Source organism: Syzygium oleosum, unplaced genomic scaffold (genome assembly GCF_021117445.2).
Source record: "Syzygium oleosum isolate NSW1041296 unplaced genomic scaffold, Sole_v2.1 Sole_v2.02, whole genome shotgun sequence".
Lineage (NCBI taxonomy): Eukaryota > Viridiplantae > Streptophyta > Magnoliopsida > Myrtales > Myrtaceae > Syzygium > Syzygium oleosum.
In genome coordinates, this window is record NW_026607486.1 from 23,052,633 (window position 1) to 23,078,390 (window position 25,758).

General features: G+C 41.4%; 1 protein-coding gene across 3 annotated transcripts; it reads left to right on the forward strand.

Moving 5' to 3' along the window:
• Positions 1-3,226: 3,226 nt before the first annotated feature.
• On the forward strand, positions 3,227-24,824 carry LOC115684831 (serine carboxypeptidase-like 40). Of its 3 annotated transcripts, none has more exons than XM_056308368.1 (7): positions 3,227-5,663; positions 6,308-6,412; positions 6,510-6,784; positions 7,192-7,449; positions 7,576-7,787; positions 7,875-7,980; positions 24,623-24,824. In XM_056308368.1, exons 1-7 carry the CDS (start codon positions 5,282-5,284, stop codon positions 24,767-24,769), a joined length of 1,485 nt encoding a protein of 494 aa, XP_056164343.1. In that variant the 5' UTR covers positions 3,227-5,281; the 3' UTR covers positions 24,770-24,824. The 3 variants fall into 3 exon arrangements, with proteins under 3 accessions (XP_056164343.1, XP_030465574.1, XP_056164342.1); XM_030609714.2 differs by lacking the exon at positions 24,623-24,824 and adding an exon at positions 8,128-8,632 and having other exon boundaries at positions 3,233-5,663; XM_056308367.1 differs by lacking the exons at positions 3,227-5,663; positions 6,308-6,412; positions 6,510-6,784; ... (2 more) ...; positions 7,875-7,980; positions 24,623-24,824 and adding exons at positions 14,585-15,034; positions 15,464-15,571; positions 15,651-15,925; ... (2 more) ...; positions 17,369-17,474; positions 19,157-19,614.
• Positions 24,825-25,758: the final 934 nt, after the last annotated feature.

Below are 25,758 nucleotides of genomic sequence, written 5' to 3' on the forward strand. Positions count from 1 at the left end.
GCTTAATCTGTAAACGACCTTTAGTGATGGTTTTATTTATTTATTTGATTTTTCCTGTCAGAGATGTCTATCCGATGGTTAAGAGTGTTTTTGGGACAATCTCAGTAAGTGGAGCCATGCCCATGCGCCTTTCTCTTTCTTCTGTTCCCAGGTGGGAGATGCCTTCATGGACCCCGCGGAGCGACCTTTTTTTTTTAAAAGGTTCTTTACTTTTGTTGAAAGCCCCTCTGCTCAATGGACCACTACGTGGGGGTGATGATAAGCTGCTGTGGTGTGTGCCTGTGGTTTGGCTGCATGCAGCCATGCGTTATTCAAGCCACTTCTTGTGCATGACCCCTTACAATAATCAGAAGCCACTGGGTATATAAGAGTTGTGCACACCAAACCCCCGAAGGCCTGTGACTATCTCTCTCTCCTCGGCTCAAAAATTTTCTCCAATGATGCAATTGCGAAGGCGAAGGCGAAGGCGAAAGCGAAGTATTGTTTTTTCGGGGGACCGGATGGGATGAGCTAGAGGCAAAACAGGGGACGGACAAAAACTAGTTGTCTCCAGTAAGTAATATTCTTAGTTTTTTCATTCAACATGCAATCAACCCATTTGCAAGTGTGAACTGGAGAAACTCCGGTACCTATGTGCAAGTGCTCCTCTTGATAGATGCTTGGTCCTTGAAGAAAAAGTTTAGCAGCTTCCACAGACTGGCTAAAAACATCCACAAGTCATAACCCTATGTCATGTCCTTCCAAAATGATGGTTTTGCGGTATTGTCCGACACCGACAGTCTTTGTCGAGCACTCTACAAAGCACATTTAAATCGCTGCATTATATCGAGCAAAACGTTCACTAAACTATATGCATAACGGTACTTCCCAACTACAACTAGAGATGGGCAGAAGAAAAAAAGAAGTCTCCTCCATGTCCCGGCTATTTTCTGGATATGAGAAAGAGATGCTAGTTACCGACAATTACACGTGATAGAGAAGGTCCAACATTGAAAGATCAAAGGGTACATGATACACATGGTTTCTTCTCTTGCCTCAGGCACATAATTCACTCCCTTCTCAATGATAGACTTGTCTTGATACTGAATTCACTGGTGCAGACGAGTCGAGAAGAATAAGGTTGTGGATGCCCTCCGCATTCATTAGCTCATTCCCTTGTTTGATCGCCGGTCACTCCTTCATCTTCGCCGGAAAAGTTTGTTCGTCATTTGGTTCGTTACTTCGGAAGTGCGAGTCGGTGTTGTTCGTCACTGTTTAGCCGCACCGGAGGACTCCCAGACCTGTCGAGTTCCTTGTTCGTAGACGATCTTGAAGACTTCCTTCCAAACCAGGTAAGACTTCTTTCTTTGTGTGTATGTACACTGTTTTGGCCGAGAGAAGTTGATCCGATTGCTGAGTTTGTAAAGAACCTTGCTGAAATGCGACCGATCTGTTATAGAATAACTCGATTCAGATGCTTATACATCGCTTCTCGATTGAGAATCATGTTCGGATCAAACTGGAAGTTCATCCTTTAAGCCGCGCAACACCTGCTTGACGAAATGCTTACATGAAGAACCGCATTGATTTTTGTGAAATCGATGATTGGAGCTAGTTCTCTTGTTCTTGATTTGTCCTTTGATTGATGAATCAATACTGAATCCGTGTTTTTCCCTTGATCCTGTGGCACTCATGCATAACGGTTCGGCCATGGATGAGACTTCCGTCGGAGATATATTCCCCTCGCCGGAGCTAAGCCAGCGGTTTGAGGCCGCCGCAGTGAGTTCTCTATCCTTGTTTCGTGTGTGTTCATAGGTGTTTAGGTTTTAGAGTTTTGATTCGGTGACAAGTCGTTGGCATGAGATTCTCTGTGCGAGCGTTCTGGGTGAAGAAGACGTCTCAAGAAGAAGACCAGAAAAAAATTTTAAAAATAAAAAGAAACAAAAAAAGGAAATAAAGAAATAGAAAATAAGGAAAGAGGGAAATAAATCAGACGGGTTGGACTAGAGCGTAGTGGGTTGGAGGCTGGGCCATAAAATGGGATCAATATTGGTGTGATGGGGCTGGGCTGAACTCGAAATTGGGCCAACATGAACTAAACAAAAGAAGTTAGCAATTTGGGCTTGATTTTGTTGTGATGGCCCATCATAAGAGACCCAAATTCAGACTGGGCCCAAGGACCGGTCCGAATTGCGAGTCTGACCCGGGCTGCTAGAGTCCGGATCAGAGCGGCTAATTGGACCGAGTTCCTTGACCGGGTCCAAAGTAAGGGGTGATTGGTTCCTGATCCGGTCTGGTCCAACCCAAGAACCGGGAATCGGACCGGTTCCCAGTTTTTAGGATCGGGGACCGGACCGACTAGTCTTGGGACCGTGGATCGGTTCTAATGGGACCAATCACTTATTGGTAAAGGCGAGAGAGAATTGAGGAAATTAGATTAGGCTTTTTATTTTTTTCTATTTTTTAAAAAAGTAAATAAATATATATATGAAAAAATTAGAAAAATATATATTTATCGATTCGGTTCTCACTTTAGAATCAAGAATTGGATCGCCCGAAAACTGGTTCCACTTTTAGGAACCGAGAACCGGACTGATATTCCCGAGAATCGGACCAAACCGGTCGGTCCGATCCGGTCCAGTCCAGTCCCAGTTCGGGCGGTCCATCTTGCTCACCTCTAGTCCAAAGTCCTTTTTTTTGTCGAAATAAAAAATAATAATAAAAAATTTCAGAAAATTCAGAAAAATAAAAAAAAATGTGAGAAAAGCTAAAAAAAAAATGTAGAATTCTCTTAGTTTAGGGCTTTCAATAAACACTTTAGGGTTGAACAAAAATTGAATCCAAAATTCAATAAGCCTTTAGGGCTTTACTTTAGGAATTTTTTGATTGCTTTTTCTTTTAGAGACAATGCTAGGTCGTTGTTTGGGCATTTTCAATTTTTTATTTCAATTGATTGTGCATTTTAAATACTTTGCTTTGTTGTTCTCTTTGGAATGGTTAGGAAGAAATTTCAAGATTCTCGATTAGTAAAAAAGACTGCCCGGCATGTTGGTTAACAAATAGTCGAATTTAGGTACCGAAAGGGCATTAATTGAAAAGCTAGTGTAATCAAATCTCCGATCCCTAAGAATCTCTGGTTGTGTATGTATCGAGACGATACTCCCACGTCTCAATTTTGTGGTTTATAGCCGACCTTTAATCGTAACTAGTGGCGACTCCAAATAGAGCACGTAAATTTAGACAACCAACATTACGTGAGATACGGACTTAGGGAGTGTCTCGTAAAGTACCTCTAAACCTACTTTCCGAGGTGGCCCTTGAGGGTTAGGTAGCGACAATGACAAAATAGGGAAGTCCGGTCGTAGTTATCACCAACGCGGAGCCTTCATTGAGCTCTCAAACTACTCACATTTCCACAAAAAATGGCGTCGCTTGACATGTATTAATCAGAAGGGTCATCTTCGTCCTATTCTTCTGAGTTTGCAATCCCAAATTCCAAGTCATTCACTTGCTTGTCAACTCTTTTCCTCTGGCTAATCAAACCCAATGGACACACACAATAAAATAACATCTCAAGCAAGCTCGTCCACTTAGTCTAGAAATAAACAGAAAATGCAAAGGATAAAAAGAAGAATCGCACTAAAACTTTGCGACGATGGACCCAATCATGCATTATGAGTATAACAATCCCTAGATGTTGAGTGACGAAAATAACCTCAAGATAACTAATTAATTAAAATCGCAAATGAAAACGGTGAAAGTTGCTATGTATTGAAAATGTAAAAGCCACACATTGTCATGAAATACAAGACAATCCCTATTAATCAAAACGATGATATTTTATTCCACTACCGTATGTTATTTTCCATTCGTGTTGTATACGGACTTCATTTCCTCTCTTCAACTTACTAACATGTTCAAGCCGATTTCTGTAAAGGATATTTTTTCGATGAGTTTGAACCTTTATGGTAACTTTTGATAACTAACATAATTTAAATATAAATGGCAATTATAAAGAGTCCACAACATTTACCAAAGAATCCCCTAAGGAATCTTGAACTGAAGAATTATATATTACAAAGAGTTATATTCCACATTGAACTTTAGAGAGACATTGTAAATAGCTATACTTTGCTAATATTCTTTAAATTAGAGTCTTCATCATTAAATTTATTAAAATACTTGAATCTTAGATGATTCTCGTAAAAAAAAAATGAACATGTAAACTTCTTCGATTGAACAAAAAAAGAAAAAGAAAGAAAAAAGAAACTACTGTTTAGAATGATAAAATGTATATTTTTCCTCTTTCATCAATCTTACCATTCATGAAGTCTCAGACTAGGCTATTTTAGACCATTTAAATTTTTTAGGGGAGCCTAAATCTATTTCAAGGGTGGAAATAACGTGAGCCTAAAAAAAAACCAAATAATCATTGGTAATCAATTCAAATGAGAGTTAGTAAATCAAAACTAAGTAGTACATAAATTAAAAAAATAAAAGTTGGCTAGTCACATAAAAAAGTTGGTAATTTCATATACTAGGTGAAAAATTTAAAGCGTTGGTGAGGAAGGTTAATAAGCATTGGTAGAGGATCAAATAAGTTTTAAATAATGAATATTAAGCGCTGAAAAGTAATGAAAATGAAATTAATTAATTAGTTTTATTGTTTTCAAACTATACTTGGTATAATGGGCATTATCGGAAGGTTTTGATAATATAACGAGTAAAATCTTATTTTCCATTGTATGTTTTATCACTTAATTAAGTAAGTCATTCTTGGTTACCATAATGAGTGATTTTTTACATAAACCAATTAATCAAGTTGTGTGTATTTTGTGGTTATCAAACACACCTAATGATATTAAGTGCTGAAAAGTTTAATTTCAAAACTTAATATGGTTATCAAAGGAAAAAAAAAAAGGTAATAAAAGGAAGCTGTAGAATAATATACTAAATATAGAGACATCATCAATATTAAGCCACGATATCCATATTGATAACAAATCATATACTATATGCGATTCAATTCAATAAAATGAAAGTATTTCTATAATAAGCGGCATGGATTTCCCGATGAGGAAACACTGTCTATATTGGAGTCATATCACCTAGATCTAATCAAAAGCTTACTCAGGTTGTGGAGACTTTCCCCTTCAATCACCAATTGCCATCTTCTCTTTCTTCCGATTTTCTAAATCCACAGCTAATTCGAATCCAATTCTATATACTACAACCACCATTAAACACACACACTCTCTCTCTCTCTCGTGGCTCAAAGAGCAAGAAGCAGAGAGCAGAGAGAATGGAGAGAAACCCTAAAGCTCGTTCTTCTCTTCTTCTCTTCTCTTTACGTATCTTGTCGTCGCTTGTTCACATCCATGGAAAGAAGCAAGGAGACGCTCTTGATTCTCTATACAAAGCGAAATTGGAGAAGTCAGGGATCGACACAAGCCTTTTCCAGGCTAGTGATCACCATGAAAGTCTCAATTCTAGGATTTATCGTCAAGAAGGACTCAAGGAGAAAGATAGGATCAAAAGATTGCCTGGACAACCGCTGGTCGAATTCGATCACTATGGTGGTTATGTCACCGTCGATGAATCAGCCGGTCGAGCGCTTTTTTATTATTTTGCCGAAGCGGGGCGAAATAAGGACTCGATGCCGCTTCTTCTATGGCTTAACGGAGGTGAGTGCTTTAGTTTTCCCAATTTCGCTTGGTCTCTAATTCAAGTGTATTATTCTCTTGACTTAGGGGATTTATCACGGTTTTTATAGTCAAGCTATATAACTGCATGGTAGTTACGGTGTCATACTAGGCTAAACTTAAACTTGATCAATTGATATAAGAATTTAATGCTGCCATTAAATTATGAATATAACTTTGTCACGAGAACTAATTCACGTTTCTAATTGTCGGCTTTTTATTGATTCTGAAACACTTCGAGCTATCACCTTGATAGCTTAAAGAAGCATGTGTTTTGCGCTCAAGCGTTGCTGTATGTCTTTCATATTTTTAGGTGCAGCGATAGTCAAAGTATATTAACATAAAGTTGTTATCGTGATTTGCCATTTTCTAATTTACCTTATTCATCTTGTCAATTCCAACATCTGAATGGATTATGAGTGATATAGAACATTGCAGAATTGAATTGGTCCAATGAATATACCACCGTCCTCCTCTTAATTTTCGACAGCACATATACAAGCACAGATGAGCCATCTATATCATTCTTTTGGTTATCTTTCTGTCATTATATTGTAAATCATATTTAAAAAAATTTCTGGTGCGTTTGAGTGAGTAAAAGTTAGCTATTTATTCTGTTTTTTCAGGTCCCGGTTGTTCATCTCTCCATGGAGCAATGGAGGAACTCGGACCGTTCCGAGTCCATAGCGACGGGAAGACTCTCTACAGAAATAAATTTGCATGGAATATAGGTGAAGTATTTAAAATATACAGTGTAGTGGTTTTTTAAAGTATTTCACCTTTTCTTTTCGCTGATAGGGCGGATTGATTATTTGTTTTGCGAGGCAGCTGCGAATGTGTTGTTCCTAGAGTCTCCGGCTGGTGTCGGTTTTTCTTATTCTAACACAACGTCCGACTATAGCGCGAATGGAGACAGGAAAACAGCCGCGGACAATTATGTATTCTTGTTAAATTGGCTGGAGAGGTTTCCCGAGTACAAGAACCGCGACTTCTACATTTCAGGCGAGAGCTACGCGGGTCATTACGTACCTCAGCTCGCTCACAACATCCTATCCAACAACAAGAAGGCAAACAAGACCCTTATCAACCTCAAAGGGATTATAGTAAGTTGTTTCCGCGAATTGCATAGTCTTTATCCATATTAAATTTTGACCAATGCGTGTTTAACATTGGAAGCACCTAAGGTCTATACATTCATAATTAGAAATGCTTTAAGCTTGCGTGTGTTTTTGTGCTGGCTTTCTGCGTTCTAATGGATGATTAAAAGATAAAAATGATCGTGCACGTCTGGCTATTTATTTATTTTCCACATTGAATCTCATCGACACGAAGAAAAAACCCTTTAGGTGTCTTAATGAGTAGAACAGGTGTTTTGGTGGTTGTTCTCATGATTGGTGTTACTAGCTTCTCCTCAATTGTTCCATTTGCTATAATGGGATATAACTAATTCAAAGAACAGAGGATTTATTCTAACAGAGGATGTATATGGACGACTTGAACATGCGTGCAGATTGGAAATGCAGCAATCAACGACGAGACGGATCATAAAGGAATGTACGAGTACTTCACCACGCATGCGTTGATATCCCAAGAAACATGGTACGCAATTCAAAAGTATTGTGACTTTTCACCAAATGTCACTGATCAAGTAAGCCAATGCAAATCGGCTATGGCGGATGTGGGTAATAGTGTTTCTCCTATTAACATTTACGACATCTACGCCCCTTTGTGCTTCTCCAACCTGACTGCTTATCCCAAGAAGACCAACGTGAGCTCAAATCCATTTGCTTATTTTTTTTCCCCTCAGATTTTGCACTTTTGAACGATAATATGCAAAACCTTAACTCAAATTTGCAATGGTCATAGATTTTCGGTTTGCGTCTTGTTTTCGCAGATCATGAACTTAGACCCGTGTAGCGGCATCTACATGCATGCGTACCTTAACAGTGAAGATGTGCAAGAGGCACTTCATGCTAACGTGACGAAGCTCGATCACCGTTGGGAAGGGTGCAGTGTTGTTATCGAGAGCTGGGGAGATAGCCCTTTTACCATCATCCCTCTCCTCCAAGAATTCATGTCCAATGGGCTCCGTGTTTGGGTGTTCAGGTGTGTATGTGTATATATATTAAATAAGTGTATTTGTTTGTGGGTGATTGAAGTTGGGGCATGACCAACGAATGACTGAAAATGCAGCGGGGATACGGATGGAAGAGTGCCGGTGACTTCAACCCAGAGGTCTCTTAGCAAGATGAGCCTCCGCACAAAGAGTCCATGGCGTCCTTGGTTCCTCGGGGGCGAGGTGAGACGGCTTATTTGTTTTCACGACATCGACCCTTAAACTTACATACCCTTTGATTTTTCTTGTCTTGGATCCCCTCCTCGTAGAGGATCAATTGGCTCGATTAGCTGAACGAAAAGTAACCCGCACCATCTTTGACTCGTGTAGGTCGGAGGGTACGTGCAAGTGTACGAGGGAGACTTGACGTTTGCGACGGTACGAGGAGCGGGGCATATGGTGCCGAGCTATCAGCCCAAGAGAGCGCTCTCTCTCATCTCTCACTTCCTTGCTGGATCTCTACTCCCATCAAAATAGACCCTTCCAGTGTTTCAAGATGATGGATTAATGCCTGAGGACTCACTTTTCTCTCCAGTATCTTTCTCTTTCTGTGATTATTCACACGGGCGCACGTGGAATTCTTCGGTTATTTAGGAATTCAAGAAATTCATTGGTTCTCTTTTAACAAAGATATTGATTCGGACAGAAATATGAAAGCATGGAAAATTTGCAAAAATATTGAGATGTCCGTGTGAGTTGTGCTAAATAAGTCTCACACCGAAGAATTTATATGGTGTAGAGCAGTTAATATATCTATATTGTGACATCCCTGGATTAACTAACGGAGATATTGTCCGCTTTGACCCGTCCTATACCGAGTCTCACGATTTTGTCATTCGGCGTACAAGTGGGCATCTTTCCAAAGTTAAGCATTGCCGTTGATGTAGCTAGCAACGATCACCTAGAGGGGGTGAATAGGTGATTTAAACAATTTTGATCAATTTATAGCGGAAATGATTGATCACAGTAGAGTCTGAATAAAATTCAGATTCAAAACAATTTATATAGACAGTACTCTTGGTGTGCAGTATGTAAGCAAGAAATAAGGGATAGAAAAACTGCACACAAGTTTATAGTGGTTCGGTTTATAGCAAGCCTACGTCCACTCTCCCACGCTGACAGCCTACTGGCTGGATTTCACTATGTAATCAAGAGGAATTACAAATATTGAGTGACAACACTCTTGTGTATGATAGGATTCTCTATCTCACACAATCACTCTTACAAAGTATCTCTCAAGATTTTAATGTTTAGCTCAAGAAAGACAAGAGAAATGATCGGAGTATACTCAGACTTTGAACTTGTTGATTCTCGATTTCGTTCTTCTTCTTCTGCTCCTCGTAGATCTCCTTTTATACTCCTCCACTTCCAAACTAGCCGTTGGACAGTCTTTAGAGGATCATCTTCCAATCTTCATCTTGGGCAGATTTGTATAAAATGGATTGAGTAGCCGTTGGTTGACAAAATTTGAATCCCGCTGATTCTGGTCGTCCATACAATTAGAATCTTGGTTTCCATAAGTAGAGCTTTATCCGTTGTAATGCATACTTGTCATAATGTTTGATTGTCAATCAATTATAACCTTAGATTGAGACAATCAAAACTTTCCTTCTGTGAAATCCATGCTAGATCATTAGCTGTAATGTTTCGTTCTGAAAGAGTTTTGCTTCTGCGTCTGAAAAACTTCTGCGTCTTCGTCTGCATGATTTTCGCGTCTGCGTTTCTTTCAGATTTTAGATTAGTGGGATTCTTTTAATAAGATATGAACCTATTTCTCATAGGGTTTGAAGTTCCTTGAAAACTTAAAATAGAGTCTAAATGACTTTTATGGTAAAGTCTGAACTTCTCATTCTGAGTCTGAACTTTTAGTTCTGAGAATTTATAAAGTCTGATATTTCCTTATGAACTTCCAGAATATATTAACCTGGAATGGAATGCATGTCAGATTCACAAGATAAATATAGAAAGTTTTGTCAGCTTCAAAATTCATTAGGAGTTTTCCTCGGCAGCCGTCACGTCAAAAGACGTCTTTGTGAGTTAATTCCAACTTTCACTTATATTTCAAAATTGCTCTTCTCTGTTCGGTATACAGTTTGGTTTATTCCCGCCTCTTCACCATCCTAGAAGCCTACCGGGAGCCGCTCCTTGTTTAGGCTTTCTAGGCCCCGGCGACCACTCCCCGCCCTCGTCGGATCGGGTTATTACAAGTCCACCAGATTTTGCGTGGTTCATCCCCAAACCATAGACATACTGGAGGGGCTTACTTAATATCATATTGTGACATTTCTATATTAACTTACTGAGGTGTTGTTTGCTTTGATCCGTCCCTTATCAAACCTCACGGTTTTGTACTTTGGTGTATAGGTGGGTGCTTCTAAAAAAGTCACCCATCCTGGGAGTTTTAAAGTTAGGCATTGTTGTTACGTCAAAATGTGTATTTGTGAGTTAATTCTAGCTTTTACATATATATTATATATATTCAAGAATTGCTCTTCCCTTATTCATTATACAATTCGGTTCATTCTTGCCCTTTTTGCCACTCTAGATGCCTATTAGGAGCCGCTTCTTATCTAGGCCCTAGCTTCGGCGATCACTCCTCGCCCTCATCATATCGGGTCGTTACACCTAGTTAGTCCATAACTCATTGGCTTAAATTTTTTAGTGAATTGAGTCCAACTGAATATTTTGATGGACTCAGACTTGAGTTCCCTAGTGGTCTTCCGTGGTAAAGGTATTAGGCTTCTGCTATGCAAAAAAAAAAATTAGTTGTTAGGAATCGGAAAGTGAAAAATCATGATACAACGCTAAGCAATCTCTTCATTATCAGTATCAAGTTTCAGGGTTATGACTATAAAAGATATGTCCCCGAACCTATTGAATCTCTGGTTCGCAAAAGTAAAGTATTCTCTCGTACTTTGCTTGGGTTTCTAATAGACCCTAATTGATTAGTGGCAACTCATGATTGAATGAAATTGCATTTTTAAAAAGTTAATTTGAATACTAAGTTGCGATTGGTTGGTCATGGGAGAGTCCGTACTAAGTCTTTGGGCTTACTAATCGATTATCTTTCCCTTGGTTGGTTCACCCCTGGCAAGGTCGCGACATGGCAGCCGCTATTTCTACCCTTTTTGTTGCTAAACCAGTCATTAATAAATAGTTGACCAATATACCCTTCAAATTAAAATCTTTACATTTTAACGGTTTGATTTTTTTTCCTGGTTGAGTCCCTCTTTCATTAAGTTGATGCTTTAATACAATGTGATTGTTGTTCCATCAGGATGATCAAAGAGGCGCATAAGAGAAAATTTCATTGATTTTATTGTCTTCCAAAGCAACTATCAGACTCTCTTGATTTAAGCTTCAAATAGACTTGCCCTCGCCCCTACCCCCATGCTGAGCCTAACACCATATGCCACTCCCATCCCTGGCTTCTGACCGTGCACGCACCATTTATCTGTCACTCGCCTCTAATGTCGCAACACAACATCTCTCTCCTCCCTCAGATCTTATCTACTACGTTTGCATCTCTCTCACTCTCTCTCTCTCTCTCTCTCTCTCTCTCTCTCTCTCTCTCTCTCTCCATTGTCACTTTGTCACTAAAGGTGGGCATGGTTTCAAAGTTGAATCGGACATTTCTAGGTTTTAGAATATGTAGGGTAGGTTCTAGGTTCCAAAAATTTGGAATCAATTTTGAAGGGTATGTTCCAGATTTCGAGTGGAACCGGGAATCGGGAATAAGTCTTTGTATCTTTCTTGTTCTATGTCCTCACGTAATTCTACGGTAATTCATGGCGTTCGATGATGAGTGTGTAATCTGGAATCACTAGTCTGAGCTTACATTTCCGACGATATCTATGATTGAGACTTTTATTTTGTTAATGTTTCATATTTTTCGTATGTCTAAATATGAGTTGTGGTTAATGGATTGTAACAGCAAATGATGATCATTACAGGTGATGATTCACTGTAATCGTTCAATTAAGAATACAGGTAAAACGTGAGTAAATCTTGAAACTGACTCTGAAACCTATGACATGATAAGTTCTAGATTCCAGAGTATGTAGGTAGGTCCCAGGTTTCAAAAATTTGGAAACTGATTTCAATGGGTAGGTTTTAGGTTTTATGTGGAACCCGGATTGACCCGAGACCACTCACCCCTAATCGTCGCCTTGGCCCCCGACCATTGCTTCCCTTGCCTTCAGCTTGAAGCTCGTGTAACTGCAACCTCAACTCAAGAGCTCATTTGAATTAGGAGCTTTTGGAGAGAGAGAGAGAGAGAGAGAGAGAGAGAGAGAGAGAGGCATGAGTAAGGACGGGTGCCAGTGGCTGAATTTGGTGGTCGTGCGGTGGCCAGCAATGGTTTCATCGCAGGTGGCACCAATGTTAAGTGACACTTCTATTATGCACCTCTTTATTCATCTTGGTTGAGCCAAAAAAAAAAAGTACTTACCCACCCATTGGTGGCGGCGTTAGTTTGCGCTCAGTTCCTTTTACGAGAGGTCCTGGGTTCAAACTCGCCCATCGGTGATTTAAGTGGGGGGTCGTGGCGGTGGGATGCTGCGCTAGCCCCCCTCGAGGACTAGTCGGGTATCACCGCTGGTTTGAGCCCTAGCTCGCCGGCCGCGCGGACACCTCGATTATAAAAAAAAAAAAATACTTCAAATTGGAAAAGCATCAACATAATGAAGGAAAGAGAGTGAGATCCTACCATGAGGAGACAAAGGGATAGCATTTAGAAAGATGAATGTTTAATTTGTCTTTGGACGAAAATGCCCTTGACCGGCCGGCGACTAGCGAGGTCAGGACTTTATTTGAAACTTCCATGGTCATTCAGGGCCTTATTTGACATGAGGTCCAATTTAGGTTTTATTTGAGAAAATGAGAGCACTTCATGTCCTTATTTGAGAATTTTCCCTTATTTAGGTTATTAGTTAGTGATAAATGAGGGTAAATAGTGCTGCCTTTTCATTCTTTTTCTTTTTTTTTTTTGCCACCTTATCTAATTTTGTTAATTCTCGATTTTCCTTCGCAAACACTGGTTCATAAAAAACTGATATTTGAGGAAGAGTTAATACCACGAAAAACCCTAAACTGGTACACTTATGACACATTTACCTCAAACTATTTTTTTGACCATAAAAAACCCCAAACTGGTACACCTGTGACAATTTTACCCCGAACATACCACAAAAAACCCCAAACTGGTACACATGTGACAATTTTACCCCAACTAATTTTTAATATTATTTTTTTATTTTTTTGAATTTTTTTGAATTTTTTCTTTTTTCTTTTCTTTTTCTTTTCTTCACTTCAACCTGTGGCCGGTCACTGGTCCGGCGACCGGCCAGAGGCGGAAGCCGGCGAGGGCCACCCTTGCTCGACTCGGCAAGGGCGGCCCTCGCCCGACTCAGGCAAGGGTCGTCCTCGCCCGCCCAGGCGAAGGCTGCCTCGCCCGAAGCCAGCGAGGGCAGCCCTCGCTCAACGCAGGCGAGGGTCGCCCTCGCCTGAGTCGGACGAGGGTCGCCCTTGCCTGGGCGGGCGAAGACAGCCCTCGCCCGACGCCGGCGAAGGCAACCCTCGCCTGACGCAGGCGAGGGTCGCCCTCACCAGATCGGGCGAGGGCAGCCCTCGCCTGAGTTGGGCGAGGATTGCCCTGCTCCCGGGCGGGCGAGATGCCTCGTCGACGCCGCCTCGCCCGACGCAGCGAGGCGGCACTCGCCCGATACCGGCGAGGGTCGCCCTCGCCGGATCTCGGCGAGGACGACCTCGCCCGACGCCGGCGAGGGCGGCCTCGCCCGACGCAGCGAGGGCGGCCTCGCCCGATACACGGCGAGGATCGCCCGATACCGGCGAGGATCGCCCTCGCCGGATCTGGCGAGGACGGCCCTCGCCCGACGCCGGCGAGGGCAGCCCTCGCCGGCTTCCGCCTCTGGCCGGTCGCCGGACCGGCGACCGGCCAGGGGTTGAAGATAAAGAAAAAAAAAATAAAAGGAAAAAAATAAAAAAAATAAATAAAAATTCGAAAAAAATAAAAAAAAATAATATTAAAATTTTAATTCAGGGTAAAATTGTCACATATGTACCAGTTTGGGGTTTTTTTTGGTAAGTTCAGGGCAAAATTGTCACAGATGTACCAGTTTGGGGTTTTTGATGGTCAAAAAAATAGTTCGGGGTAAAATTGTCACAAGTGTACCAGTTTGGGGTTTTTTATGATCAAAAAAATAGTTTGGGGTAAATGTGTCACAAGTGTACCAGTTTAGGGTTTTTCGTGGTATTAACCCTTTGAGGAATGGGGATATTTTTTTTTGTAAGGAAAGATGATAGACTAGATTTCTTACAAACGAGCACTTCCTTACATCATAGATCAATATTAGACTATTAGTGTAGGCTATAGATCCACGATCCAAAATGAGCCAGGACATCCATATCTAGTCGTATGCCGTTACGTACAGCACGTATTACGTACGTATAGCACGTATATCTTGTACTGACATCCAATATTAATTAACAAGCAGAAAAAGCGGCATTTGTTTCCAAATAACCGAACAAAACGTACACCGGAATCACATGCTAAAACATGATTGGGATCATATAAATTATATTCAATTGCATGGATTATTGCGTAAGTCTAGTCAAGCCCACTCTGTTCGTTGCGACTTTCCATTTATAGACATGCATCCATTGACACAGCTCCTTGGATCTAATCTCAACAAACCACCGTTAGACGCCTCTTTGCTCTCTCTCTCTCTCTCTCTCTCTCTCTCTCTCTCTCTCTCTCTCTCTCTCTCTCTCTCTCTCTCTCTCTCTCTCAAGCGGGCTCAAAGAGGAAGGAGAGGGGACAGAATGGAGAGGAACCCTAAGGAACATAACTCTTGTCTTCTACTTTTTTCTCTACTTGTGACGACGGCTCTTGTTCAAATCCACGGAAAGAAGCAGGGAGAAATTCTAGGTTCTCTCTACAAAGCAAAGTTCCAGAATTTTGGGATCGACAAGAGCCATTTTCATTCGATTGATCACCATGGAATAAAGGAAGAACACAATTCTAGGCTTTATTCTCAAGAGGGACTGAAGGGGAAAGACAGGATCCGAAGATTGCCTGGACAACCGCCGGTCGAGTTCGATCACTATGGCGGTTATGTCACAGTTGATAAATTGGCGGGTCGAGCGTATTTCTACTACTTTGTCGAAGCGCAACGGGATAAAGATTCTCTTCCTCTTCTTCTATGGCTTAATGGAGGTATTCTGTGTTCTCGACTCTCACATCTGCTCGATCTCCGATGTCATTGCCAGGTTCAAGATATAATGTCAAGTTCGCTTCACTATCAGTAAAGTATATATCGTCCATAATTTAAGCATTTCTATGAAGATTTCTCCCTCCCCGCAAGGTCAACGTATCTAAAAATGGCCAACGAAGTGGAATATTTTAACTCTATTTTTTATCTTTCACAATTATCTTGGAAGAATGCCTTTTTCATAGTCAACCCATGATTATAGGGATATGAATTACGACTTATCATGATATGCTGTTTAATAATGCCATCTTCTTGGGCTGGTTGCACAAAAAGTAAGCGCTAGCTATATTATTATTTATTGTCTACTATCTTAAAGCAATTCACGAGTGCATTCGGATGAGATATTGATCAGGAATTTCATGCTGTAATCTCAGGTCCCGGTTGCTCATCCCTTGCCTATGGAGCAATGCAAGAACTCGGGCCATTTCGAGTCCACAGCGATGGCAAAACTCTTTATCGAAACAAATTCGCATGGAATATTGGTAAAGCACAACGATCATATGTTTGGTTCTAGTAATTGTGAGATATTTGACTTACTATGTTAGCATTGTCAAATGGCAGCTGCGAATGTGTTATTTCTAGAATCTCCAGCCGGTGTCGGTTTCTCGTATTCGAACACAACATCTGATTATAGCACTAATGGAGATCGGAAAACAGCAGAAGATAACTATGTGTTTATTCTTAATTGGCTTGAAAGATTTCCCGAATACAAGAATAGGGATCTTTATCTATCCGGGGAGAGCTATGCGGGTCATTACGTACCTCAGCTTGCTCACAACATCCTCTACCACAACAAGGAGGCAAACCGGACCCTTATTAACCTCAAAGGGATTATTGTAAGATCTCTCTCCCCCTTTTTAAGAAAATTATCCTATGTTATACAATTATATCCCACAACGTGTTGTCAATCGGAATTCACGAATTGTCAAATTCAAATGTGAATTTTTCTCAATTATTGTGAGATCTCTCTCCACTTTTATTAAAAGAAGGGCTTTGGTTGTTGTCACCATGATTGGAGTTGCTTGCCATGATGCTCGTTAATTGCTCCATTTGCCAATGGTGGTCAACTAATTAACAACCACTCAATATGAGTACGGGCATGTTGATGTCAACTTCGCAAAGAAAGATTGGGGTACCGATGCTGCGAATTTATTATTATTGCTTAAATAGGTAGATGTAACATCATATGTATTAGTATAGTAGGGTGCTGCTACAAAGATATGATAAGATGAAAGCGGCATCAATTGAATGTTGTCTTTCCGTTCCCCTAATACAGAGAAAGGTGATTAATGGAATGGACACTGATTTGTCCTCTCGGGCCACTTGATCCATTGCCTCAAGACTCCTCATGATCTCAATTATTAGATGTTAAACACTTTAAAAAAAAAACCAGGATCGATAGGATGCATGTGGACTTTAATTGACCGGTTATGCAGATTGGAAATGCTGTGATCGATGACGAGGCGGATCTGAGAGGAATGTACGACTACTTGGTAACGCACGCTTTGATATCGGACGAAACATGGAACGAGATTCAGAAGTACTGCGACTTCTCTGCAAATGCCACTGCTCAGTCAAGCGGGTGCATTTCCGCCGCCGATGATGCGGACGACGATGTATCGTCCCTCGACCTGTACAACATCTACGCTCCCTTGTGCACTTCCTCCACCCTCACTTCGCTTCCCAAGAAGGCTTCCGTGAGTTGCATTTTAAAGTTCATTGTTTCGATGGGCTGTACATATCAACGACGTGTGCGGATATACACGTGCTATTCAATTATCAGCAATGATCAAATTATTTATTACATAGTTCTTGCTGCCTTTTCTTGTTATGCAGATAATGAAGTTTGACCCATGCAGCGAGGACTACGTGCGTGCGTACATGAACAGAGCAGAAGTGCAGGAGGCGCTTCATGCGAACGTGACCCATCTCAAGTTTGACTGGGAACCATGCAGCGACGTGATCCCGAAATGGGGAGATAGCCCTCACACCATCCTCCCTCTCCTCCATGAACTCCTCTCCCATGGATTTGGTATCTGGGTTTTCAGGTGAAAAATAATTCACACGTCTTGTCTTGTTGCCACATTAATTGCACAAATTTTCTTTTTTCTCGCATAAGAGTTAATGGTAGGGAAATCGAAATAATCACGGTGACATCGATCGAAATCGAGTATATATAGTATGTGGATTTGGGTGAACAATGGTGAAGCTAATGCATCGATTTATGTACACGGTACGTAGTTTTTCGATCGATGCACTAATCCGATTCGGAAATGCAGTGGGGATACAGATGGGGTTGTGCCGGTGACTTCGACCAAGAAATCTCTTCACAAGATGGGCCTCCCGACAAAAAGTCCATGGCGTCCTTGGTCCGTTGGGGGCGAGGTGGGTGGCTAATTTTTTTCCCTGAATTATAGAGAAATCGATATCGATCCTCTCATCTTAGCGACAGCTAAATGCATTTCGTTCGAAGAACACTACAAAAAAACTGGATTTTTGCCACGAAAATTTGCGACGAAAAAATTTTCGTTGCAAATTTGCGACAAATTTTCCAACGAAAAGTAAAATTCGTTGGAAATTTCCAACAAAAAATTTTTCGTCGTAAAATTCGTTGGAAATTTCCAACGAACTATATTTCGTCGCAAAATTCGTTGGAAATTTCCAACGAAAAAATTTTCATTGGAAAATTAGTTGGAAATTTCCAACGAAACAAAATTCGTTGGAAAATTCGTTGTAAATTTCCAACGAATTTTTTTCCGTTGGAAATTTCCAACGAATTTTCCAACGAATTACAAAAAACCCGGTACTGTTCGGCATTTTTTATATTCGTTGGAAAATTTGTTGGAAATTTCCAACGAATTTTCCAACGAATTTCAATTTTCCGGGCAATTATTTCAGTTTGTGCAATTTTCGTTGGAAAATTCGTTGGAAATTTCCAACGAATTTTCCAACGAATTTCAATTTTCGGGCAATTATTTCATTGTATACAATTTTCGTTGGAAAATTCGTTGGTAATTTCCAACGGAAAAAAATTCGTTGGAAATTTACAACGAATTTTCCAACGAATTTTGTTTCGTTGGAAATTTCCAACTAATTTTCCAATGAAAATTTTTTCGCCTTCCACCTTCTCCTCGCCGCCCCCCCTCCTCCTCCGACTCGGCTCCGGTGCCATGGACACCAAGATCGGCATCCAGGTCATCCGCGACGTCGGCTCCGTCCCCCCGAAGGCGTCGCTGCGGCCATCCAGGGCCAGGCCCCCGCGGCGGTCGGCGCTCCCGACGCCACCATGGGCCGCCCCGACGCCCCGACGCCTCGTCGCCGGCGAGGGCCGAGCTCGCCCGGATCCGGGCGAGCTCGAGCTCGTCGCCCGCCGAGGGCCGAGCTCACCCAGATCCGGGCGAGCTTGAGCTCGCCGGCCATGGCGAGCTCGGCCCTCGCCATGGCCGGCGGGGCCGCCACCCATCGCGCCTCACCGCCACCGTCCAACCGACCTCGATCTCTCTCTTCCTTTCTCGGCCGCGTGAGCTGCTTGGAACCGCCGCTCGCCGGCCATGGCGAGGGCCGAGCTCGCCATGGCCGGCGAGCTCGAGCTCGCCCGGATCCGGGCGAGCTCGGCCCTCGCCGGCGAGAGGGTGGCCCTCGCCGCCGGCGAGGGCCATTTTTCGGCCAAAAAAAAAATTTTTGAAATTGAAATTTTTCGACCAAAAAAAAAAAATTCGATGGAAAAAAACTTTCCACGATTTTTCGATCAAAAAAAAATTTGTAATTTCCAACGAAAAAAAATTCGTTGGAAAAAAAAATTCGTTTCCAACGAATTTAGTCACGAGTTTTCCAACGAAATTTCCAACGAAAATATTTTCGTCGCAAATTTCCAACGAAAATTGAAATTTTTCGTTGGAAAATTTTCCAACGACCTATTACCAACGAATTTTTTTTCGTTGGAAAATTTGTTGGAAATTCGTTTTCCAACGAATTTTCCAGAATTTTTCGTTGGAAATTTCGTCGGAAAAAATCAGTTTTTTTGTAGTGGAATGTGTTTTAAGGTTATTTATGTATGGGATGCGTAGGTTGGGGGATACGTGCAAGTGTACGAGGGAGATCTGACGTTCGCGACGGTGCGAGGGGCGGGGCATCAGGTGCCGAGTTACCAGCCCAGGAGAGCCCTCTCTCTCGTCTCTCACTTCCTTTCTGGCTCTTCACTCCCATCTCAACAGCAATAGCACAGCCCCAAGTCATGAAGATGATCAATTGCTTGCACTTGTTCTATTGCCCTTTTCGTCGATTACTACTTAGGAATTTGATTCTTTGTCCTTCCGTCGACATATCTAATAATAGCCAAAGTAGTGCAAGATCTTAACTGTATTATTTTATTTTATTTTTTCATATCTTCCTTGAAAGGAAGCATTTCTCATTGTCGAGATATATTCATAGGGATAAGACTTATGAGTCATCATGTAATTATGCCATCTTCTTGGGCTGGTTGCACAATGAACAGTGCCCTAGGTTAAAATATTTCTTCTTACCCCGCAAGAATCTCTAACTGTCTTAACTTGTGTTCTACTCAAAGGATGATTTGCAATTGCTCCCGTTCCTTTAGTTACAGTTATCTATGTTGATTGATCCTCGTTGACTCAGTGTACAACTTATGTGCAAGCTTCAAGACCTTCTCACTTGAGAAGGGGGAGGTGGGGAGTTCGAATGTAACGACCCGGTCCGACGAGGGCGGGGAGTGATCGCCGGGGCCAGAGGGCCTGGACAAGGAGCGGCTCTTGGCAGGCTTCTAGGATGGCAAGGGGGGCATGTCTCCTGTCTCACATCGCCTAGGGGGGAGTCCTGGGCTAGTTTATAAGGGCTTGGGAAGCCTTAACTTGCGAGAGGCCTTTTCTGGGGTAATATGGGCTGCCCTCGGAGGAACAAAATCGTGAGGACATAGTGTCCAAAGTGGACAATATCTTGCAAGTGGGACCCAGATCGTTACAAATGGTATCAGAGCCGACTCCCGACCGCGTGTGGGGCCACAGCTGGGACGCTGTGCCCAAAGGGGGGGAGAATGTAACGACCCGGTCCGACGAGAGCGGGGAGTGGTCGCCGGGGCCAAAGGGCCTGGACAAGGAGCGGCTCCTGGCAGGCTTCTAGGATGGCAAGGGGGGGCATGTCTCCTGTCCCACATCGCCTAAGGGGGAGTCCTGAGCTAGTTTATAAGGGCTTGGGAAGCCTTAACTTGCGAGAGGCCTTTTCTGGGGTAGTATGGGCTGCCCTCGGAGGAACAACACCGTGAGGACTTAGAGTCCAAAGCGGACAATATCTTGCAAGTGGGACCCAGGTCGTTACATCGAATCCCCACCTTCGCAGGGGGTAGGGGTGGGGCCGCGTAGTTTAAGATGTGGGTTTCGACGACCACGCCCTGCAAGAGGTGGGGCGCAAGTCTGAGTGTGTATCGTGAGTGAGAGATAGAGTAGGACCGACCAAAAAAAAAAAAAGTCAAACGATTGACACACGTGTCATTTGCTTCACTTAAACTCTGCCAATTGAAAACTCGTGATTGACGAGCTCATCAAATATTTCATCGTTGGGCTTGTGGGTAAATTATATTGTTATGACTCTCATTATCGATGAGCCTTTTTGGCATTTCATCGATCGATCTTATGGATTGATTGTATTGTCATGACCTGATTTGGGCTATTAGCTTCTCTACATTTGGGCTCAAATTTTGGGCTTGGTGTTGAATAAAAGTGATAACTCAATAGAAGAGTTTCTAGGTTAAAAACAAAAAGCCTACTAATCATTGGTAAGCAAATTGAAATGAGAGTTAGTAAACCAAAACTAATTAGTACATAACTTAGGCAGATAAAAGTTGGCTAGTCACACAAAAAAGGAAGGTAATTTCATATATTAGGTGGTATATTTGAGGTGTTGGTGAGAAAGATAAATGAAAATTGGTAGAGGATCAAAGAAGTTTTAAATAATGATTATCAAGCGCTGAAAAGTAATGAAAATTAAAATTAAAATTAAAATTAAAGAAGTTATTTGATAACATATCAAATTAATTGATTAGTTTTGTTGTTTTGATACTAAACGAGGAATAATGAACATTATCAGAAGGTTTTGATGATATAACTAGTAAATTTTTTATTTTCCATTGTATGTTTCATCTAATTAATTAAGTCATTCTTACTTACCATAACGAGTGATTTTTTTTACCTAAACCAAGTAATCAAGTTGTGTGTATTTAGTGGTTATCAAACGCACTTGATGATATTAAGTGCTGAAAAATTTAACTTTCAACACTTAATATGGTTATCTAAGGAAAAAACAAAGGTAACAAAGCTGTAAAATAATATCTTGCCATTCCCTTGTTCACAAGGTAACATATTTACCTCTTAATTTATACTAATTGTAGATACATCATCAATATTAAGCCACGCCATCCATATTGAGTAACAAATCATATATTACATTCGATTCGATTCGATTCAATGAATTTAGATCTATAATAAGTGAATTGTGTTTCCATATGAGCAAACATTATCTATATTAGAGTCACCTGGCACAACATGATTCCGAAAATAATAGAAAAATTCTTAATTGCATGGATATAATTACCTAGATCTAATCAAAAGCTTACTCAGGTTGTGGAGACTTTCCCCTTCAATCACCAATTACCATCTTCTCTTTCTTCCGATTTTCTATATACACAGCTAATTTGAATCCAATTCTATACATTAAACTCTCTCTCTCTCTCTCTCTCTCTCTCTCTCTCTCTCTCTCTCTCTCTCTCTCTCTCTAGTGGCTCAAAGAGGAAGAAGCTGAGAGCAGAGAGAATGGAGAGAAACCCTAAAGCTTGTTCTTTTCTTTTTCTTTTCTCTTTATGTATCTTGTCATCGCTTGTTCATATCCATGGAAAGAAGCAAGGAGACGCTCTTTATTCTCTATACAAAGCGAAGTTGGAGAAGTCGGGGATCGACACGAGCCTTTTTCAGGCGAGTGATCACCAAAATCTCAATTTTAGGATTTATCGTCAAGAAGGACTCAAGGAGAAAGATAGAATCAAAAGATTGCCTGGACAACCGCCGGTCGAATTCAATCACTATGGTGGTTATGTTACCGTCGATGAATCGGCCGGTCGAGCGTTTTATTATTATTTTGCTGAAGCGGTACAAAATAAGGACTCGATGCCACTTCTTCTATGGCTTAATGGAGGTGAGTGCTTTAGTTTTCCCAATTTCGCTTCTTCTAGTCAGTGTTGACCGTCCTACGTGGCGGTGCGGCCACCACCGACCTGGACAATTTTTAAATTTTTGAAAAAATTTGGGAGTTTTTATTGTTTTTATTATTTTTTACTATCATTCTTTTGGTTATCACATTTATATAGTAATTATATAGTAAATCATATTTAGATTATTTTCTGGTGCGTTTGAGTGAGTAAATGTTAGCTATTTATGCTATTTTTTCAGGTCCCGGTTGCTCATCCCTCAACTATGGAGCAATGGAGGAACTAGGACCATTCCGAGTCCATAGCGACGGGAAGACTCTCTACAGAAATAAATTTGCATGGAATATTGGTAAAGTATTTAAAAAAATGCAATGTAGTGTTCTCAAAAGTATTTCACCTTTTCTTTTCGCTAATAGGGCCAATCGATTATTTGTTTTATGAGGGTAGCTGCGAACGTGTTGTTCCTAGAGTCTCCGGCTGGTGTCGGTTTTTCTTATTCCAACACGACATCGGACAATAGGTCGAACGGAGACAGCAAAACAGCGGCGGACAATTATGTATTCTTGATAAATTGGATGGAGAGGTTTCCCGAGTACAAGAACCGGGATTTTTACATTTCAGGCGAGAGCTACGGGGGCCATTACGTACCTCAGCTAGCTCACAATGTCCTATATAACAACAAGAAGGCAAACAAGACCCTTATCAACCTCAAAGGGATTATAGTAAGTTATTTTCACGAATTGCATAGTCTTTATCTATATTAAATTTTGAGCCATGCGTCTTTCAGTATAGGAAACACCTTAAGGTATGAACATTCACAATTGGAAAAGCTTTGAGCTTGCGTGTGTTTTTGTGTTGGCCTTTTGCGTTCAAATGAATGATTAAAAGCTAGTAGTCATCATGCACGTCTAGGCTATGAAGATTTTTTCATGTTGAACCTCAGCGACATGTAGAAAAATCTTTTTTGCTTTAGAATGAGTAGCACAGGTGTTTTCATGATTGGAGTTACTAGCCGCTACTCAATTGTTCCATTTGCTATAATGGGATTCAACTAACAACTAAGCTTGTGCTTATTGCGGTCAACATCACATTCGAATGCTGCATCTCTTGATGAATAAGTAAGGTGGATGCTTTTTATCTTTCTTTTTTTTTTTTTGGGGGGGGGGGGGGGGGGGTGTGGTCAAATTTTGATTCGATGAATGTTATATTAGTAGGCAATTCTCTTGTTATATCTAACCATTATTGATTAGCACCAATCCAGTGCATTAAAGCCATTCTTCATGACTCGTAATATCTATTAAATCGTTGGACATAAGTAGATAGATAAGAAAAATAAAAGGATTGGTTTTAACTGAGGTTATATATGGACGCGTGTAGATAGGAAATGCAGCGATCGATGACGAGACGGACCAGAGTGGGATGTATGAGTACTTCGTTTCACATGCATTGATATCCGATGAAACAGGATATGCAATTCAAAAGTATTGCGACTTTTCACCAAATGCCACCAATCAAGTACCCCAATGCAATTCGGCTATATTGGATGCGGATGATGATGTTAATCCTATTGACATTTACAACATCTATGCCCCTCTGTGCTTCTCGTCCAACGTGACTGCTCATCCCAAGAGGACCAGCGTGAGCCAATATTCATTTGCTTTTTTTTTTTTTCCACTCAAACTTTTGCACTTTCGAACGATATTATGCAAAACCTTAACTCAAATTTGCTAGGGTCATAGATTTTCGGGTTGTGTTTTGTTTTGCCAGATCATGGACTTCGACCCGTGTGAAGACAACTACGTGCATGCGTACATGAACAGAGAAGATGTGCAAGAGGCACTTCATGCCAACGTGACGAAGCTCGACCACGACTGGGAAGCGTGCAACGATTTTATTTTGGCCGCCTGGGGACATAGCCCTTCCACCGTCCTCCCTCTCCTCCAAGAATTCCTGTCCAATGGGCTCCGCGTTTGGGTGTTCAGGTGTGTGTGTGTATATATAATGAATGTATTTGTTCGTGGGTGATTGAAGTTGGGGTATGGCTAACGAATGACTGAAAATGCAGCGGGGATACGGACGGAAGAGTGCCGGTGACTTCGACCCAGAAATCTCTTAGCAAGTTGAGCCTCCGCACAAAGAGTCGATGGCGTCCTTGGTTCCTCGGGGGCGAGGTGAGGCGGCTTATTTGTTTTCACGACATCGAACCCTTAAACTAACATACCCTTTGATTATTCTTGTCTTGGATCCCCTCCTCGTAGAGGGAACAATTGGCTTGATAAGCTGAACGAAAATAACCCGCAACCGTCTTTAACGCATACAGGTCGGAGGGTACGTGCAAGTGTACGAGGGAGACTTGACGTTTGTGACGGTGCGAGGAGCGGGGCATGAAGTGCCGAGCTATCAGCCCAAGGGAGCCCTCTCTCTCATCTCTCACTTTCTTGCTGGCTCTCTACTCCCATCAAAATAGACCCTTCAAGTGCTTGTAGATCATGGAATAATGCTTGAGGACTCACTTTTGTCTCCATTTTCTTTCTCTTTCTTTGGTAATTCACAGGAGCGCGCATGGAATACTTCATTTATTTAGGAATTCATTGTTGTTCTAACTTCTTGATGTGCGCTTCGAATATTCATTGGATAACCGATTGTAGAGAAAAGGCCTTTCCCGATGTCTCACTGATAATAAATCGAGAGAAGTTGCACTAAATATAAATCCTCATAAGTTGGCCACCATGAACAAGCAATTCGGCATAGAGAAACAAAATTTGCCCATAACAAGGAGGCATTATGACTTTTGATTATTTTATTTAAAAGAATTGAATGATCGACAAATTATTCGATTATTTTAAAAGGGGGCATACGTCGATATAAAAAACCAATCAACTTATAGTTATAAAGAACAGGTGACAGATTTAGTGGATAACAGTAGAGTTTGGTGAACAACAAGTCATCGATGAAAAGAATAGTCGACGATTTGAAGAGCATCAACAACTTGCCAAGGAAGTTGTCGACAGTAAACATCAATTCTATGGGAGTGTAATTGCCGAGTAGTGATAGTTTTAGATTTGTAACTGGATAAGAGTTTTTTTTTTTTTTAAAGGAGAGCGCGAGTAGAATTTTGGAGCATGCAACGACGCTAAGACACCGGGTTGAAGAGAACACACTCAAGGATTGAGGCATGTATCCATAGACACAGCTACCTGGATCCTATCTCAATAAACCCCCATTAAACCCCTCTTTATTCTCTCTCTCTCGAGCAGCTCAAAGAGGAAGAAGAGTGGAGAGAATGGGGAGGAACCCTAAAGAACACAAGTCTTGTCTTGTACTTTTTTTCCTCTACTTGTCGCGACGTCTTTTGTTCAAATCTAAGTGAAAGAAGCAAGGAGAAATTCTAGGTACTCTTCCAAAATTCTGGCATCGACAGGAGCCATTTTCATGTGATTGATCACCATGGAATAA